General features: G+C 32.9%; 1 protein-coding gene across 5 annotated transcripts; it reads right to left on the bottom strand.

Moving 5' to 3' along the window:
• LOC109343599 lies at positions 3,864–8,779 on the bottom strand. 5 transcript variants are annotated; one of them, XM_019581984.1, is made up of 9 exons: positions 8,307–8,779; positions 8,185–8,264; positions 5,435–5,988; positions 5,256–5,314; positions 4,841–4,939; positions 4,533–4,709; positions 4,029–4,419; positions 3,930–3,989; positions 3,864–3,883 (listed from the first exon to the last, which is right to left on the bottom strand). In XM_019581984.1, the coding sequence occupies exons 1-7, from the start codon at positions 8,667–8,669 to the stop codon at positions 4,378–4,380; spliced, it is 1,374 nt and encodes a 457-aa protein (XP_019437529.1). In that variant the 5' UTR covers positions 8,670–8,779; the 3' UTR covers positions 3,864–3,883; positions 3,930–3,989; positions 4,029–4,377. The 5 variants fall into 5 exon arrangements, with proteins under 5 accessions (XP_019437529.1, XP_019437525.1, XP_019437528.1 ...); XM_019581980.1 differs by having other exon boundaries at positions 8,185–8,779; XM_019581983.1 differs by having other exon boundaries at positions 3,865–3,883; positions 5,435–5,955; positions 8,185–8,779.

Below are 14,991 nucleotides of genomic sequence, written 5' to 3'. Positions count from 1 at the left end.
AGTATATATGACCAAAGAGGGACGGGACAGAATAGGGCCCCTAAATGTCAGCTTGCAAGATGTTAAAGCATTTCTTTCTTTGAGTATTACTATTGGCAAAGGGTAATTTCTTGTGTTTAGATAAATGACATACATCACATGGCATCAAAGATTTATTTCTTTTATTGATAACATGAAATTGTTTACTAAGAAAATTCAGAACAAAATCAGAAGCATGTCCTAGTCTTGAATGCCACAATGTATCAGTATTAGAAGAGGCTAAAAAATTATGAAAACGGAAAAATTAGGAACATTGTGACTTGGCTGTTGTAGGTGCATTATGAAGAGTCCGTGATGTAGCCTAGCTGAACCAATCATCCTCTTGGTATGGTTCTGTAAAATAAGACATTGATCTTCAGAAAATATTAAGTGACAATGTGAGCCCTTAATAAGTTTGTTAACTAATATTAGGTTCACATGAAATTGAGGGTCATATAACACATTAGTTAGTGTAAGGGACTTGTTGAAGATAATTGTACCAGAGATAGTGCTAGAAAGCTTACTGCCATCTGGCAGTGTAATGAGCATAGGTGGTATACATTTGTATGTATTGAAATGGCTCATTTTGTGTGTGATATGGTCTGTGGCTCCAGCGTTAAAGAGCCATTAAGAATAGATTTTACCTGATGAAGAAGGATGCACAGTTGTTGATTGTTGAGTTTGCTGAGTGTTTTACTTCAGTCTTTGGCTGGTTTAATAGATCCAGAATTCCTTGAACTTGATCTTGTGTGAAGACTTTTTCTCCTTCTTGAGATTGTTGGATCAATTGAGGTGCCATATCTAGTTGTTCTTCACTGTCTAAGGGGAAGCTTGATGTGTGATTTGTCATTTTGTTAAACTCTTGTTGAAATCTGGGTGGATACCCATGTTTAAGAAAACATGTGTCTATTGTGTGATTAGTTCTTTGACAATAGGTGCAAAATCTATTCATGGAATTTCTTCCTCTACCAATGGATCTACCACCTCTCCCTTTGTATGCATGTGTACTTCTCCCCCTGAGTTAGAGCTAGACCCTCATACATTCTCATTTCTTTGTTGGTAGTCATCTTTAAAGGTTATGTTCATTATTTTCCCACCTGGTTCAAGTTCAGTAAGGGTTGTGCTATTCAATTGTCTTTGTTGCTGCATGAGCATAGAAAAAACCTTGGTGATGTTGGGTAGAGGGTCTATCAACATGATTTGGAAGCGTACTTGAGTATATTGCTCATTTAGGCCTTTCAAGAACCTAATTGTATAATCTTGGCCTCTATAATTCTTGACAGATTGGATTGTCCCACATGTACAAGGATTGATGCATATGCAATTTCTAATAGGCCTGAAATTCTCTATCTCTTCCCACAAGGTCCTCAATTGAGTGAAAAATTCAGAGACACTGAGATTACCTTGATGCAATTGGTAGAAATCTTCTTGTAATTGGGCATTTCTGAACATATCAGCCTGAGAATACCATTCTTGGAGATCATTCCAAACCTCCATAGTTGAGTATATCCATAAGATAGACTTGGAAATGAATTCTTCTATTGAGTGTTGGATCCAGGAGAGGAACATTGTGTTGCATCACATCCAATGGTCATGTAAATGATCTGTTGGAGGTGGCTGTACCAAACTCCCGTCAATGAATTTGATCTTGTTCTTGGATTGTAATGCCAACCCATGGATTATAGTTTCTTCCATTTAAGACGGGTGTAACAAGGACTAGGGATGGGCTTTTACTAGAATGAAGATAATTGGGATTTGAAGGATTTGTGTGAAAATCAGAACTGGGTTGTATCTCCATTTGTGGGTGATGAAAAATATATACAAGTAACAACAAAAGAACAAAGGTAGGAAGGATAGAGGAAGTAATAGGAAAGAAAGAGAAGATGATGAAGAAGGGGAGAGGATTAGTGATCAGAGCTGAAGCTCTGATATCATGTTAGCTTGTAGAGAATTCATAGCGTAAAGAAGAATAATGAATAAATGTTGTATTGATTGATGTTATTTGGAATGAAATAGAAAGTTCTATATAAAGGAAAGCCCCCTAACTAACTTAACAAACCAGCAGGCTAAAAGGGGAAAGCAGTTGAACTAGAAAAACTAACTAGTAACTGAAAGAGAAAAAGACATAAAATAAAGAAGGAAAAAGGCCCAAAAGGTTGCTCCTGCAACATGAGCTCTAGGAGGAAGATGACAACGACAACAAAGGAAACACAAATGATTTTAACAATAAACTTCATGTAATAGAGATGAGAATAAGAAAGGAAATTTTTACTATACGACTATAAGACCAACAATGTTATATGACACTAAATATTGTTCGGTAAAATGTCAATAAAAGAATAAACTTTATGTAGTAGAGATGAAAATATTGTATTGGATAAGTTGACACACTAGATAATATAAGATTAAAGTTGAATGTCTTATGAAGAAACTTGGAGTAACTCATATTGTATAAAAATGGTAGAATCACACCTTAGGTTATTTGAACATGTGTGAAAAAGACCGTTTGATGTTTCATATGTATTGCCAATGAATATAATTTATGATAGAATGTTATGATATCATTCGATCCATATAGCTGATCCCACCTAGTAAAATTAAGATAATATTACATGATGTTGGTGTGAGAAGTTCCCATATTTTTCTTTCTATCAGTAGGTGTAAGATGAGGAATTTAAATGGAGATGGCTGGACCAATGCCTTTTTTAGGATCCTATCAGGAAATGGATCTCCATTTCTCTAATTAATGTTTGGAGTTGGTAAACTTTGTTGTTGCAGTTCATAATTCCTATTTACTATTGACCACCAATCAAATAAAACATTTTACTAAATATATATCTTGATGTCCATGTCATAGGATATGTGCCCTTCATCATAATATTCGCAGTTACTGTTTCAGAGACTCAAAACCTCTGACATTATTGTCAATTTTGGACAAATGCAGTTGATAAGTCAATTGCATACGAGATGTAATTTCATGGATTCATAAAACCTTAATATATCGGTGTATGTAATGATCATGGACCTGGATTTAAAACCTTGTAAGTAAAAATACCCCTACAAACTGAGTACCAATTCATGGTGCGATCTAACTCGATTCATTGCAGTTGGCAACTTGGTTCGCAACTGTTAGAGAACCTAACCATGGATGCTTCACATACTCTAAACTCCAAAAATAGGCAATTTGTTTGATTTCATGGCAAGAGAAGGCAAACACAAAAAAAGTAAACAGAGAAGATAGGGAAGAGAGAGATAAACTTGGACACCAAAGGGTGACAACTATAAAGGTGAGAGAAGACAAAACCCTAAATAAAACTAGTTGCAAGTTGTGGTTTCACCCATTTAGGATTATTTTTGTGGGTTGACACATTTAAAGCTTATTTTTGTAGTTTGAACGACTAGAGTTTTAAAATTCGACATTTTTTGTCTCATTTTAATTTAGATTTAAAAATTGAATTTAAACTGATTATAAATAATAATAATAATAATAATAATAATAATAATAATAATAATAATAATAATAATAATAATAATAATAATAATAATAATAATAATAATAATAATAATAATAATATAGTTGGTTAACCAATGAACTTATTTATATAACTTAATTTTAATGAATTTTTCTTATAATTAATCTCTAACTAATAGGTAAATAAAATAAAATATTATAGTGTCAAGATTTACAATAGCAACTCCTAATATGTCCTATATTTGACAGATAGCATATTGTATACCGCATATCCGTATTGAATAGACCGCATATCTAATGATTATGCTTTGCCCTCATAAGAAATGGCAAACTAGTCTGATATGCGAGTAATGAATAAGGTTGTCTAGCATAAAATGCTGAAAAAGTGAATGGCTGCAATTGATGAGATTGGAATGGAATATGATTTCATAAGAATAACAAACATTTATTTCTTGGTTCCATGGCATATACAAGTCAAATACTGAAACCAATCATATAACTCTACCAAAAAAAACCAATCATAAAACTTCCATTGAACTACTCACAAAATATTACCTATAAAATCATCAACCAACTCATGATACAAACTGGAATAGAACACCAAATCCAACTTTCAACAATTTGTACAAAGGAGATACTGCTTTCAAATTTCATATACTTATCATATATCGACCGCATGGCGACCAACACTTTGACCATTTCGAATTTATTGCTCGGTGATTAGTCAGTAAAACACTTAATCATTAAACTTTTAATTTAAATATTTTTTTAAACTAATCACAGCAAGTAGCACATAGAGTGATATACTTTTTGGACAACAGATATGCTCCTTTGTCTATGTGCTTTAAACCAAAACAGAGCTATCAGGAATAAAAATTATCCACTGTTTAGAATGAAACATGTTCAGAAATGAATGAAGTCCATGCATCCTGTTCCAACACAGATATGAACATAATTTCAGAATTGACCCTTAGTCTATATTTCATTGCCTGAGAGAAACTTAATGATAGAACTTGTCATATCTGGTATATATTTTACATACCTGAAGAATGGAGAAAGCTTTCTGTGCTATGTACTTTTGTAGGACTGTTGCACCTCTTTGCTGCAATTTATCTGGGTGGAGGCATAACCTTGCTTTTTGATAGGCTTTCTTCACTTGTGAGCTTTGTATTAGGCTCATAATTGGAACAGCATTCCAACCACTCTCAGGCCATAGAATCTGTTAAAAGAAAGCATATAAGTTATAACCATGTCATTTCTTTTGTAATTTGCACACATCAAAAGGGTATAAAACTACACAAGATTCAATAAATTTTCAGTATTAAGAGATCAACAATGAAGAAAATTTACGTGATGTAGTGACGAAAGTAATAGTCGTATGTCAGTTTCTTTGCCAGATGACCACAATCTTATATCTCTATCCAGCTTCTCAGTTTCTGTCTCTAGCTTCTGTACAAATGGAAACAAAGGAGAATGAACCCTTAAATGAACCATGAAACTTTTACAAACCATTGAAGTTTCACCACGATAGAAGATAAATATGTAACTTTTGACAGAAGTATATCACACCATGATAGACTTCTAAACATTTCTAATCACATATCGGATAAAAAGTGAGGTTGTGTTAGGCAGTGGACAAACAACATAAAACTTTATCGAATCTATATGATATGTACCAACGATGTGATATGGGACTCGTAAAGTATATAAAGCTCTGTATCAGAAGTTATTTATACAATTATGCTTAATCAATACAAAACATTACCTTAGGAGATTTAACTATTCTGATCCCATCATCATGATATTCATCTGTCTCGGGCCTTCCTGCATTGCATGATCAGATACAAATATGAAGTGTCTGTTATTTTCTGTTACAGGACTTACTATTATGCATTAAATTTGTAAGGAAAATTTTTATTTATCAAAAGTTCAAATCACAATCACCTTCCATCCCAGCATTTTGCTCACTGCTATCATTTCTCAACCTCGACTCTTCATCCGAATTTCGTGATTGAAACTTCTCTTTGGCCCATGCAATTGCTTCATCTACCGCCGTTGTTTCACAACTTTCCTCTCTTAAGTTGGAGTTTACCTCTATGACATAGGAGCTCATAATTTCATTATCATCATCATCGTCATCCTCGTCTATAACTAGTTCTGGAAGCACATGATCATGAACTGAAGATTTTGCATCAGGTTCTTGACAAAGACTGGAGACAGCCGAAAATGGGGAATTAAGTTCCCAGTCATCAGTGAACATTTTGATGCTTTGACATGACTTGGATTCAAGACTAACTGTTTCTGGAGATGAGACTCTTTTGGAGAATCCTAAATGAGAACTTTTGAGATTCTCCTTGTATTCATTATCTTGATACTGAACTTCAAATGATTGATTATTGAATGGAAAAAATGGTCTCTCTTGTTTAATTGGGTGTTCCTCAAGCATCATAGTAGATGAATCCCATCTACATGGCACATTAATTGGCCTGTAACAATCACTCAGAAGCCTCATAAGACATTGAATATTTGATACACTTCTTCAAAAATACAATGCTTTGACATGAGAACAACAATCAAGCTTTTTTATCCTACTAGATGGGGTCGGCTACATGGATCGAGCAACTCAATAATGCTCGATAACTTTATTACTTTGACATGACATGGCACATTAATTCTAATTGCTAATGACTACCTTCCATGACCAAAAGAGGAAAGTAGAGTTAGGCTACCTCTAAGTTATAGGTTAAGGTTATGATCAATAATATATGCTTTTCAAACAATTTGATTTTACTCCTAATTTGATTGCATAAGGTTTGATAACACATTCAACAAAAAAACATTATAGATATCATATTCATATCAAAGTTTATTTTTGCTAATTGTACAATTTAACCCTTCTATTCAGATTTTAAAACTTGGATTCACCACTCTAAAAGGGACTTTACCTAAACACTTTTCTGCCCAAAGATTAATCTCAAGCCATATCCATAGGATATTCAGTCAAAGATAAAGCTTCTACTAACACTTAATTTCCTAAAATCATTGTTGCTTCTAATCTCCAATTATGGCAAGGTCTCCTGTAGTTACTTTCTGATTAGAAATTCAGTTTTAAACATAAGAAATAAAAACAACTCTAACCAGTTATGTGATATAATTTCTACACTCTTATAATAACACCTAAAATTAGTTCATACCAATGTTTTAAATTGCGTTCCACAATTGCAATTATAGCCACAATAATATGGTTTCTTGAGTGACATCGTGACAGTAATTGTGGCCACATCGACCACATTGTTCCACGAACCGTGATCAATGTAGTGTAAGCGCAATTTAAAACAAGACAAAAGAACTATTTTGATCTCTCAAAAGAAATTCTGATACCATTTTAGAACCTAGAAAATAAAAATGCAAAATGATTCTTTCATCAAATGTGTGTCAAATTAGTCTTTTTAGTTTTTTTTTATGATTATTGATTGTCAAATATGATTGATTCTCATGTTCTTAATTCATGTAAGTTGGTGCACAACACTTCAGTCAACTTGCATCATGAACCAACTAGTTTGGACACAATGTCGCATCATGGCTTAGAGGACTCGGTCAGAAAGCGTGGCCTGATGCATCAGCAAGACCTGACTGGCTTAGTCACAAATTCTATTGTGGCGCATTAACATCAGCGAGGCATAGTGCATCAGGCGTGTGTGATGCATCAGTCTCGGTCAGAGTTGGCGTGTGTGATGCATCAGTCTCGGTCAGAGTTGGCATGTGTGATGCATCAGTCTCGGTCAAACTTGATGCATCAGTCTCGGTCAGACTTGACACATCAGCATCAGCCGGGCGTGGCGCATCAGTCTCGGTCAGACTTGGCACATCAGTCTCGGTCAGACTTGGCGCATCAGTCTCGGTCAGACTTGGCGCATCAGCATCAGCCAAGTGTGACACATCATCATCGGTCAGACTTGGCGCATCAGTAGCCAAGTCTGGTGCATCAACTAGTTGTGGCGCATCAACCAGGAAGTATGGACGAGACGCACCAAGATCAATTCCCTCAATCAGATTCCTTGATTAAAGCATGCAATGATTGACCTCTCACCCAAATCAATTCATGGGACAATAATGAAGCAAATTCTGAGAAGGAAGTTGGGTTATATATTCACTCATTGTTTGGTCATAATAGTTAACGAAAAAGTCAACTGTTACTTAAGCCTCAAGCTATTGTGCTATGTGTCATAGCTTTCAGTTTGTTTTTATTTTTCTGCTATAAACAGAATTAGTTCAGGGTTAGTTAGGATTTGTTGTTAGTGATCATTGTATAAATATAGTGCATTTATTCTTTTGATAATCATCAATGAAATAATTCATCATTTGTTCTAGCCAATCTTCTTCTATTTCTTGTTATTAATATCAATGGAATTTACTTTTCTAAGATTGACGAATGCTACTTTGACTGACATCTATGATCTTTGAATATTTATTTAAACTCTTTGATATCAAATTGATACATGCAAAAATTTATGAAACCCTGAGCCAAACTATAGACATACAACAACAATCAGACATCATTGGGAGTAATGGCTGACATGGATCATGTTTAGGTTATACATATGCAATCAAAATTAAATACCGAGGGCATACATGTAAATTTCATCACGTAACAGAATGCAAGTACAAAGTACAAACAGTTATAGTTAGTTCACCTGAGCTTTGAAGCAAAGGTAGACAATGCCACGTCATCTCTGATCACCGGCCGGAGAGGGCTTACATCCTCCGAACTCAGTCCTGATGAAGAATTCGACTTTGATTTCGCCTTCGATTGCGGCCCCGAACGCTCCCTTGATCTCCGGTCATCAAATATGTCGCTGTAAAAGGTGTCATTCATTGCCGGAAACCGGAAAACCGGCAGTCTCCGACCACCCTTCGGTAGCGCCGGAGATATGAAATCCGGCGGCTGGAAAATTTCATTGTAGAACGATTTTGACCTTGATAATTTGTGCATGATGAGGCTTCTGGGTGGACCCCCGAAAACATCGGTGAAGTCATCGGGGTCCATATTTTCCGACTCAGAGGTACCGGCGCCGGAGAAGATATAATGCCTTGTGCTGGAAGATGTCCGGTCTTCCATGGAACGCCGGTGATTGAGACCCGCCGGAAGTCCCATTCGCATTCTCCATGACTCGTCCATTTTCCGGCGAGGTTCTCCGGCGAGTTTTCTTCACTGCTTCACCGGAATATTCATTCACTGGAAACAACAAAGTGTAGTTTGTGCTTATATATTGAGAAAATGAATGATTGACTTTGACTCTCTTTCTTCATGCTCAAATTAATTTTTTTCATTTAATTTATATTAGCAAATATTTAAATATGAGGAGGATTCACTTAATCTAAGAGTAAGTGGTTTAAACTTACTCATTATCCTAACCATTTAGAGAAATTCAATGGTTTCAATTAGTGGGTAGATTTAAATCATTAGGGCTTTGTTTGGGAGTTAGGAGAGAAAGGAAAGAAGAGGGATGCGAGGGTAAAGAGGGGGGAGGAAAGGAAGGATAAGGGAGGGCAAATCCAACTAAACCCCTCCCTTGTTTGGGAGTGTGGAATTTAGATAGGAGGGGATGAAGGATTAATGTAATACAAAAATACTATTTTACCCCCCTCCCCTTTAAAAAATCAATAGTATGTTATGTATCATATGTTATAAAATAATATTAGTAAGGGTAGTTAGGTAATTTGGCTTATTTTCCTCCCAAAACACCCAAATTTGGGGGAACTAGGTATTTTGGCATTTGGAGGGTTTGAGGGGGTTTGAAAAATCCTTCAAAACCCTCCCCACTCCTCCACTAAACTCTCAAACAAGGGAATCCCTCTCCTAAACCCTCCCCTTCCTTCCCTCCCCTCCAAAATGGTACTCCCAAATACACCCTAGATGTCTATATAAATGGATCTCACTCTTTAAATATATTTGTATAATGTTAATATCCATACTATTTTGATAAGAATATTTCTACACAATGGCACAAATATCGGTTAAAAAGTTATATGCCAAAAAAATTGATTTAAATAATTAAGTATTTTTATTGATAAATATTAGTATGTTAATATTATAATAAATGAAACTCGAACCTTCAAATCCTAATCATCTTATGTTTCTCTAAATAGTTAAGTAATTTGTTTGTTTGCATAATATGTTATTTTTACAAGGTGTTGTTCTAGTGGTATAAGGTCTTACTTAATCTCTAGATATGTCAAAAAATCAAATGTTCAATGCTTGGGAACAACGGTTGTTGGAAAGGGCAGTAATCATGTGCCTAGAAGAGATTAGTTTCGTACCTATCGAATCAGAAGACATACCATTGGTTATACCAAAAAATCACTCAATAACATCCTAACATGATAAGAATATTTTTTAAAGTGAATATTAATTTTGTTCCTTAAATTTTTTTATGTATACCAATTTGATATCTAAAAAACTAAAAATTCAAACTAGTACTCAAAATTGCAAATGTAAATCAAAATAGTCTTTGTTATTAGTCATAAAAATATTAAAAAAAATACTAATTTAATACACATTTGATATATTTTGAACCATTTTAGGTTTTCAAATTTGCTGAAATGAAATTGGTATTTACAAAAAAAAATTGAGCAACCAAAATCATTTATCTCTTTAACCAAAAAAATTTGCACATGTAACACATGAATAACCAAGGATTGATTTCTATTTTCTATGAATGATTATTAACAATAAGTATATGAGTATAGAGAAATTCAAAGTGAGATATTGTGAAATGGGTAGAATTGCTTTGCTTACCTGGAAAGATGCATAAGCTGTAATTGTAAGTCCCCACAGACATCATCATGGATGCTATGTTTTATTTTCCTTCCTTTACATTTTGCTTTTCATTTTCTTTTTATGTGGGAGCAAGTGCTTTTGTTTATACACTTTATGTTGTCCTCATGTTCTCCATGTTTGTAAAGCAATAATCATACTTGAGTGTGTATTGTATGATTTTATGCTTGAGTAAAAGAAAGGAAAGTAAAGTGGGAAATTATCTTCTTCTCACTCACTAATATTTTGGCATAATAACATCATTTCTCATTATGAAACTAATACATTTTAGGATATATAATTATGAATGCAGATTATGTATCCTTAATTTGTGTTTCAGTCTCTGTCTCACCCATTTAAATTTGGACATATGGATATTAATGTATTATTTTTGTGAAATAAAGTATTATTTTTTATTTGTTGGCAAACTCTGATTGTTTTGAGATAGAAAGACAGAAAGATGAAGGGATAGATGATCTTAGTTCATGTAACTATTCCTTACAACAAATATTGTTATTAATAATCGAACATTTGACCATTTTTGTCTATATCAGAATTCAATGAACCATTATATCATTATACTAATGTATTGAGTATTCTTATTTTGTAATGGACTAGTTAAAGGAATTATTATATGAGAATGTCAGATTTATGGATTTATGTGTATGGCTGAAGAGGAGACAAGGCATGCCTTAAATTGATTTTAGATCAAAAGTTTTCTGACTTACCTTTAATTTAAATTTCCATTTAGAGATCATAATCAATCTTTTCATGTTAGACTATCATCAAAGTAACAAAGGGGCCTTAATGATTATCTGATTTTTCAATTTTATAATTTCCCTTTTTTTTGAGACTCTACTCTTTTGTGTTTCAGTGGATATTTTTGGCTGTTCAGAGAGATAGACATAGTGATTCTAAGAAAAAGCTAGGTCCCCATTCTTTATTATTTACTATTGATAAAATATATATTAGCAGTATTAGACAATTATTTTAATATGAAAGGAAGCAATCCAAATTATTATTGGACCACAGAAATTGATTTCCCTCCCATATTATATGTTGGCCCAAGAACATAATTCAGATATCACTAAGTACCTAGACTGTTTGGTGTAGTAGGGAGAGGGAACATATGCAATAAAAAACTTATGATGTTAGGTAATGATGGATCAATGCAACTAGTTCTATTCTACTAGTCTATTAGAGTTTGTTTACGAGTTAATTTTTAGGGTAGGTGAGAAAAGAGAAAAACTTAAGAGTCAAAACAAAAATGTATTTCATGGTTACAATTAATTTCCTTTTATTGCATTCTAATAATCAAATTAGAAATAGACCATTATGACTTGTTTACAAGTTGAGTTTTTTTTTGTATGACCAATGTTATTTCCATGTTTTTTGGGTGAGGAACTATCTTTTCGAGGTGTATGATTGTCATTCCCAACAACTGTCGCTTCCAAGAATTGAACTTTTGATCTATCTTTTAGTCTTTTTAGGGATCTAGCAAGATCTCATTCTACTAGACCAACATCTTGTTGATAGCTGGTTGAGTTTTAGATTAAAAAAATGAAAATTTTATAATCATCTCACAAATGTATTTCATGGCACACACTTCTTAATTTTCTTCGATCCCGAGTAAAACTTATGTGATAATCAAACACTTAAAAAATGATTTTTCAATATAAATGCTTTTGTCAATCTGGCTGTAGTGCATGCCATCCATAAAAAGTTATCGGGTGATTTTTTCCGGCCTAAAGAGTAATGTGTTAATAATATTTTGGATATTTTTCATGTCAATTTTTTACTAGTGAGGATTTGGCTGTAGTGTATGTCATCTACTTATTTCAAGAGTAAGTTTTTTAAACTTATTCCTTATCCTGGTAGTCAATTCTATGAACATCTAATGATTTAGACTTACTAATTGAAACTATTGAATTTCTTTAAAATTGATGACTAACATGAAGAGTAAGTTAGTAAGTGAATCCCTCCTCATTTTTTACATTATTTTATATCAACTTTTAATAACAGATTGGGAAAAAGATGTATATACCGATAGTGTAAAAGTTTTTTACACTTTCACTATATCATCCGTTATTGATTTTTAGTCAATATTGATTTTTAAATAAAAGTATTACAAATGAATGATGGAGGATGCACTGACTATGTATAAATCTTTACACTCTCAGTGCATACATTTTATACTCTAAAAGATTACACATAAGATCATTATAAAATAAGGTGACCCATAAAATAAAGTAAAAGGTGATTTAACACAAAGTAAGTGACATGTGCAACTGTCAATTCTAACAACATTAATTTTTCCGCAACGTGTGCTTGTTATTATCAAATATATTTAATGATTATTTTCATTAAGTACTAGAAGGTTCTAAAGATAATGCACCAAATGCCGACATACTAGAAGTTTAAAGATCCATGTATAGCTATCACCTTATACTAGTATAAATAGTTGATTTATGTACACAAGTGAGAGTCATAAATAAATATTAAAGTGACTTTCCAGGGAAGTATTGCTCCTTGTGTGCTTAAAACTGAAAGGCATAATTGCACTTGTACTTATAAGTTGTATTCCAGATAGGCATAATTTAAACTGAAAGGCAAATGCCCTCCTAAAATTTAAAAAAATATTATTATTAAAATATGTTTGATCTAAACTTGGGTGTTTAAATTAAATCATATTTTCTAATTTTGGACGACACACAAGACTCACACATTATCACTTTTACCATTATTCTATTGAGCATTTACACAACAACACAATATAGAGTTAACATCTCACTATTCTATTTAATATTCATCACTATTCAACACAAACTGCGCAGGAACAATCCATAACAACAATAATTTGCAGATGTGTTTTCACCAATACTTTCTTTATGTTATACTCCTATTTCCTCAATTGATAATTAATATTGCAGTATCATTATTTCATATTAGTGTATAATTATTGACATTGTTGATACATTCAGAATTTTTGTTATGACATACACAATATTTTTTATAGCCACACTCAGATTCTCTAATAATTTGATTTTCTAATGATTCATTATATGATTAATTTCAGGTTAACGAAATCACCTAAAGACGTACAATGTCTAAGCATAAAAAAATTGATTTCTATTTTTAAAGGAACCATTCTGATAAAGATAATGAAGATGATATAGCTTCGATATCTTTACTCCAATAAAATTCTTTATTTGGTCAAGTAGTTCAACCAGATCAGCAACCTTCAATGGTTCAAAAAGTATCAATAGGTGAATATGATATTAATTCTTTAGAATGTGATCCTGGAAAACAACCTCAAATTTGGGAATATCCAGCGAATCAAAGAGATGAAATTCAGAGAGCTTATCTAAATTGGGATCATTTCAATGTGATGTTGAAGATTATCCATTAAATAAAGATAAAAATCCAAGACAATTTCAATCCACATGGCTCGAAATGTTCCCTTCATGGTTAGAGTACTCTATAGTGAATGATGTTGTTTATTGTTTGTCTTGCTATTTGTTAGTAATAAACCAAGCGCATGGGCTAGATTTGATGTCTTTACTAGAAAATAATTTATAGCATGAAAAAAAGTCAATGCTGGAAAGAATTGTGCATTTCTTATTCACCTTGGTGGCTCGCCTCACAATAATGCAATAAAAGCTTGTTTTGATTTGTTGAACCAATCTAGGCACATTTGCAAGATCTTCAATATGCAAAGTTCTGATCAAATCAAACAAAGTCGGCTACGTCTTAGAAGCTCTATTGATTCAATCCACTAGCTCACTTTTCAAGCTTGTGCTTTTAGAGGTCATGATGAAACACTGTTGAAAGGTTTTATGAAGGGGTAGACATTCCCCTCTCAACAAATCGTTCAGCAGTGGTGCCAACTTGTTCAGAGCGGAATTCCTCTTCCTTGGTGTGTTTTCCTTTTTATTTGATTAAGTAAGTGAACTCAGTTTTATTCTTTGTTCACCATCTCGGCTCTGTTGAAAATAAATTCCAACGCCGATATAATGGTTTCAAGAATATTAAAGTTACAGCTTACTTTTAATAATCATGTAAATAAGTTATTCATTTTTTGCCCCATCTCGGCTTTGTTAGAATAAATTCTAACGTCGGTACAATGGTATTGAAGCAATTCCCTATTACATGATTATTAAGTACCTTTGAATATCATCTCGGTTTTGTGAATAAATTCCAACACCGATTTAATTGTATTCTAATGTACAAAAGTGATGAATAGTTAGTTGTTAGAAACAAATAAATAATAAAGAATAATAAATTTGAGTGACCTTTATTTATTTACTCCCTTTCGGGTTCCTTTTATTAGCAAACCAAACTTCTTTCTTAAGGAAGGTTGGTATTAAAGAATAAATAAATAGTGAAATATAAATTACAATAAATAAAAGTTAGTAAGTTAGCTTCATCGCTTTTGTATATTAAAAGGTGTTTTCAACAAATAAATTTATTGATAACACTTTACTATTTTAAAATTTACACATCTTTCAAGATTCAATTGTAGTATAGTATATGGTTATGTCGAACCACAATGACTTGCCTAATAGAATGAATCATATGAACATGTCAATGCACAAATAATGAGTTAAACATATTTTGGTTTTGTTGAATTGAATTGCGTATAAGCAATTAACAAGAAAAATAAACTAAATATTAACAAATTCTT

Source organism: Lupinus angustifolius, chromosome LG03 (assembly GCF_001865875.1).
Source record: "Lupinus angustifolius cultivar Tanjil chromosome LG03, LupAngTanjil_v1.0, whole genome shotgun sequence".
Lineage (NCBI taxonomy): Eukaryota > Viridiplantae > Streptophyta > Magnoliopsida > Fabales > Fabaceae > Lupinus > Lupinus angustifolius.
This window is presented reverse-complemented; position numbering and strand designations above follow the sequence as displayed.

Coding starts and splice junctions, on each gene's coding strand:
- LOC109343599 (XM_019581980.1), bottom strand. CDS start 8,669: ATGGACGAGTCATGGAGAATGCGAATGGGACTTCCGGCGGGTCTCAAT. Junction 5,989..8,184: donor ACCTTTGCTTCAAAGCTCAG/GTGAACTAACTA, acceptor GAGGCTTCTGAG/TGATTGTTACAGGCCAATTA. Junction 5,315..5,434: donor GCAAAATGCTGGGATGGAAG/GTGATTGTGATT, acceptor CATGCAATGCAG/GAAGGCCCGAGACAGATGAA.